Source organism: Triticum aestivum, chromosome 5A (genome assembly GCF_018294505.1).
Source record: "Triticum aestivum cultivar Chinese Spring chromosome 5A, IWGSC CS RefSeq v2.1, whole genome shotgun sequence".
NCBI classification, from domain to species: Eukaryota; Viridiplantae; Streptophyta; class Magnoliopsida; order Poales; family Poaceae; genus Triticum; species Triticum aestivum.
The window spans coordinates 565,887,511-565,892,976 of NC_057806.1; the positions used below are offsets into that span (position 1 = coordinate 565,887,511).

Here is a 5,466-nt window from a genome sequence, read left to right on the forward strand (position 1 = left end):
TTGTTTGTTCTTTTGGTTATCATTCTATATTTTATATATATGTCAACAACATTTTCCTAATAATAGTCTAACAGTTTTTCAATACAAATTATACATTTTTTCTATGCACAGCTTAAAAAAACTTTAAATACAAGATTAATATTTTTTAAGACATTGTCAACATTTTCCGTGCACTTTTTAAATGCTTGATTAATAGTTTCAAATAAAAAGATTAACATTTTTAAATACATGGTCAACATTTTTCCATTACACATTTAATATTTTTCAAATGCTTGATTGACAATTTTATATACATGATTAATTGTTTTCATCATTTATTTAATACATGGTCATCATTTTCTCTATGCACATTTAACATTTCCCAAATGTTTCATTAATATTTTTAAAATACTTGATCAACATTTCCTTCAAATGCTTGATCAAAAATTTTATATACATGATCAAAACAATCATCACTTTTTAATAAGTGATCAACATTTTCTATAAACATGTTGAACATTGTCTGAATGCGTGTTCAATACTTTTCTGTAAAGATTGTGCCTGCTTACTTATGACACGGTCAATATTGACTTGATGAAGTGACTGCATGGCGATGCCGGCACGCCGGCCCCGCGAAATCCATAGGGCGACGATGTTGGTGATGATTTAGCCTTCACGATGCCGAACTCTTGGTCGGCTCACCGAGGTGATGATCTGATGAGGTTGACCTCGGCTAGATGAAGCGACGACCTGTCTAGCGCAGATCGGCAGCCGTGGAGCAACGTTGTCGGTCTGGTTTGACGCCGACGTGACAGTGAAGATTACCCCGGAAAAGGATTTTAAATTAGTGGGCACATGTTTGAGAGCAAAACACAATACCCTAGATAAAATTTCCTTCAAAAATGATGTCCCGTTCATAAAGAAATATGAACTTTCGGATTCGTATTCGCGCACAAAACAGATCCGAAAATTGGTCCACTCATCGGAAGTTTCCGAAGATTGAACAGTCGGATCGAGCTGAACATTGGAGGAGTAGCAGATATAGGAATTCCGCAGCCGATGAATGGTTGGATCTTCCAAAGGATGTCTGAGCTGTATGCTGGACTCCTCGCCCTAAACTCATCCAGATTCCCGTCCAGATTCGATATGGCTCCAGTATATCGGAGATCGCCTGAGATTCTTCCATCGAAACGCGATGAAATTTTACATGGTTATTTTAGACTGAATTCCACACAATTCCCCTAAAGTAATCGTCAAAGCGACGCTCGAGGAGGTGGCGACGGAAAATACAAATCCGTTGTACCGAAAAACAGCACGGTCGCCTGGGGACAATGTTGACGTTGAGTCCTCGAGCTTCATGGATGATTCCTTCATGATCTTGATAGAGATTGGAGTTGATGTTGATGAAGGCCTTGGTCCAATCATGACGATCTGACGTGGAGCATAGTCCTCGGTGTAGCCAAGGTGACCACTCGAGCCTGCGATGAAGATATCAACGTCGCAATTGATTTGCAGGCGAGCCATTGATCCTTCTGTCGATTGCACAACGGAACTCTCAATGAAAATACCATTGTCGGTGTCAAACCCTGCAGACCTCGGGGTAGGGGGTCCCGAGCTGTGGATCCTAAATCGATGGGTAACAGGAGACGAAGGAGACGGTGTTTACTCAGGTTCGGGCCCTCTTGATGAAGGTAAAACACTATATCCTGCTCTTGTTTATATTGATTATGATGTATCGACTACAGAGTTGATCTATCTCGAGATCATATGTTGTGTATGATTCTAATGATCTAGCATATATATATATATCGACTAGCTTGGCCTTGGCTTGTATAATGTACTGGAAGCCTAGGATAACAAGAGTCCTAATCGACTACGTCAATGGAGAGGAGTCATTGTCTTGATCACCAATCCTTGTGGAATCTTCCTCGTATATGTCATGGGCTGCCCGAAAAAGGCCCTTAGTGAACCGTCATTGGATCCTCGCCCGACTTACCTGATCGATAGACGATGTGGTGAGTATCCCTAGTTCAAGACACCGTCATCTACCCTTTTTCATTTGGGCACCAGGGTAGCGGGAACATCTCCCTCGAGTAGGAGGGATTCTCTATGCACAGGAAAGTCTCTCCCGCTAGGCGTTTTTTGCCCTGGATTTTCACGGCCCAACAACCAAATGATGACCCCTTAGTAAACCGCGCCACCCTTATCTCCAACGAGGAGCCGTCGCCAGCGACATCATGGTCGATCGTGGCATCCCCGTCTCAAGCTTGGGCTCTGACCAATCCTACCTTCAGTCAAAGCTAAAGGTAAAGTTGTGGTGGTATGGCCATACATGTATGCCCTTATGCTGACTTCTACACCAAAACTTGTGCGTATAAACTCCTCTTCTTTTTATTTCTCCCTAATAAGAAAACATTTAAACTTGAAACTTTGCATGCCAACAACACACAAGTACTATCATGTCAGATTTCTTTAAAAAATATTTGGTGCATCAGAAATATTTAAAATGATAAATAACATTCAAAATTTATAATTTGACAATGTTATGTTGCATAAAAAAACAGACACATTTTACGCACAGAGTGACACTTGTGTGTCGTTGATATGCAAAATTTCAACGTCAAATCTTTTCTTGTTCGGAAGTGGAAAAAAGAGAATTTTCTATAGAAAGACAACATCATGGATCTTGATGCAAAGATGGATAGCCTATAGATATAATATGTACATGGCAGCATAGAAAATCCACACTCAAGACTAAAAGGCTCTCGCCTGCCTGCACCTCTGAACCCTCATTCTTAAACTTCATGGTGACGCCACGTCGTCCCCATCTCGCGGGGAGAAGGGGGAGGGGGGGGGGGGGGGGGGCGCATCGCCGATGACACCATGGCAAACTGTAGCATCCCCATTTTAAGCTCGATCTCAATCCAATCCTACCGCCAGTCGAAACTTAAAATGCCCTCACCCGCGCCTCTGAACCTCCGTCAGAGCATCTGTAGCAGAGTCCACAAAAGCGGTCAAACCCGTAAAAATCCGCGTTTTCAGTTTCGTGGTGTCAGAAAACGTCCCCAATAAACCCCGCAAAAATGGTCAAACCCGTAAAAAATTTGCAGGCCCCTGAGAATCCATCCCCGCGACCCTTTAATTTGCAGATTTGGAGGCAAAATATAAAGGAAACTGCAAACCAGTCAACGCTACGCGACAAGGAAATTTTGCCGTGCGCACACGGGCTCCGATAACCTTCCGCCATGGAACTCGCCGGAATCTCGCTGGAAACTCGCCGTTTACCGCTGCTGCGGCGTTGGCTTGCGGAGTAGATCGCAGGAGCAGTGACTGGAGACTCGAGCAGCTACCCGGGCACGAACGAGCTAGCTAGCAAGCTCCTGATCCATCCGGCCACGAACGAGCTATAGCTAGCAAGCTCCTCGATCCAGCCGGCCATGGAATAGCTAGCTAGCTCCCGGATTCATCCGGCAACGGGGCAGCTGGCTCCTGAATCGATTCGGCGACTACCATAGGCGACGGGAGCTGATTATGAACATAGGCCAGAGGAAGAAGAAGACACGGGAAAGAATATACGTGAATATCTTTTTTACGGGTCCGTTATGCAGGGTCTGCATCTGCGACCGTCCGCACCGGTCCATAAGCCGTTTTTTTGCGAACTGCAAACGCGTTTTGCGGGCCGGCGGGATGCAAGGTCTGCTAGAGAGGCTCTCAGCAGTCGAAACTTAAAATGCCCCCACCCGCACCTCTGAACGTCCGTCCTCGCATGGACGGTTACATCGTGTCATCCCGCCATCAGACTCCCGCCTCGCCCTCTCCAAACGTTTTTTTTGGCAATGTTATGTATGCAATGCATGCATAGCATAGATTCCGTATGCCAATCTACAAGCGCGGACAACACAGCTACCAATCCACCATGCATGCATGGAGGTGGAGCAGCTGTACGTACGTACAGACCTACATCGATAATGTATGTTGTAGTCCGATCGAGCTTAATCAGTTAAGCTTACATATCTTGATGGACAAACGTGGTACAAAGATCGGTCCTCTCTCTTAATTAGTGCAGCAGGTAGTAACAATATTTTGGGGACCAATGAGAAAACGGGAAAAAAGGATCACGATCGATCAAGCTTGGGCCGGCGGCCGGCGCTCGACGCGTGGTAGCTAGTGACAGCAGATGAGTCGATCGATCGATCGCTCAGTTGTGCTTGTGCGGGATGGGCGCGCCGGCCCCTCGGCGGTTGGTGTCCGGCGGAGGGTCCACGTACCCGTAGTCCTCGTTCTCCGCGGAGGCCCCGCCTCCGGCCAGCCGCCGCATCTCCACGCCCTCGTCGTTCCCGCCGCCGAAGCTCATGTTCGTCGTCACTGTCGGCGGTCGCGGCACGCGGGCGCCTCCCACACCGCGCGCACGGCCGACAGCCATCGCCAGCACCAGTGCCAGAACCACCGCCGCCCGCTTCGCCGCCACCGCGGACAAGGAGGGCGACGTCGGCCAGCGCATGATGGACGTACGCGTGCCCGTTAAAGCAGTGCGGCGGTCGAGCTTGCTAGAGGGATCGAGAGGGGGTCATGGAAAGGGCGTGGTGCAACGAAACGACCGTCGACCGGCCTATAAAGAGGGCGGGCGGGCGCGGCGCGCGACGGAAGCGGGAGCGCGGACAGCGCGCGTCGGGGCGGCTGTTACTCGAAGCCACCGGAATGCGGGGTGGTGATCTCGCCGTCCACGCCATACCAAACCCACAATTCGTTTCCGCGTACTGTGTCGTCCTGCCTACCAAGTTGCTTATGTGCTTCCAATCAAAGGCACAAAGCCACGGTTTAATAATTGATCAAAGATACGCACACAAAAAACATCCAAGCCTTCCCACAGATGACAAAAGAAAGAAAATGCAACTTTCAGGCTTCTTACTGTAATTTATAGGTCTCCAGCAAAGGTCATCTCAGCCAGCGGTGTGAATAACATAAAACTACCGATATTGCCGTTAGAGTTATAAAAACCTACATACTTTAAAATTTTCGCAAAAACCTACCACTCTTTCACGTATTGTTTCAGAAAAACCAAATGACTGTGTTGGTAGAGTTTAACTGTGATTATGACAGCAGGCCGGGTCCACTTGTCAGGTCTGACGTGGCATAAAAGTCAATACCAATTTGGTTTTATGAAATGACACGCCAAAGGTGGTAGGGTTTTGCGATTTTTTTTTTGAAGTTGGTAGTTTTGAATAGACCTAACCATAATACCGGTCGTTTTATGCTATTTACTCCAGCAAGTAAGAAACAAGTTGTGGTTGGACAGTTAGTAGAACTATGCCAAAACACTCGTTTGATAATCAGGCACATGAGTGGGGTTGGAGTCGAGGACGGCGGTAGCAATTTTCATAACGGGCATACAAACGACTCGTCATTTGAATGTTGCCCAGAGGCCCCTCGACAGGTGCTTCACTCGCTGGATGGTTGTGTTTTCCTTAACCCCACACATTATATTAA

At 46.9% G+C, this 5,466-nt stretch overlaps 1 protein-coding gene across 1 annotated transcript; it reads right to left on the bottom strand.

Moving 5' to 3' along the window:
* Window positions 1-3,954: 3,954 nt before the first annotated feature.
* LOC123107727 (uncharacterized) lies at window positions 3,955-4,558 on the bottom strand. The gene has a single exon (XM_044529663.1). It carries the CDS (start codon window positions 4,478-4,480, stop codon window positions 4,178-4,180), a length of 303 nt encoding a protein of 100 aa, XP_044385598.1. The 5' UTR covers window positions 4,481-4,558; the 3' UTR covers window positions 3,955-4,177.
* Window positions 4,559-5,466: the final 908 nt, after the last annotated feature.

Excerpts from the sequence above, each read along its gene's own strand:
- LOC123107727 (XM_044529663.1), bottom strand. The coding sequence starts at position 4,480 with ATGCGCTGGCCGACGTCGCCCTCCTTGTCCGCGGTGGCGGCGAAGCGG.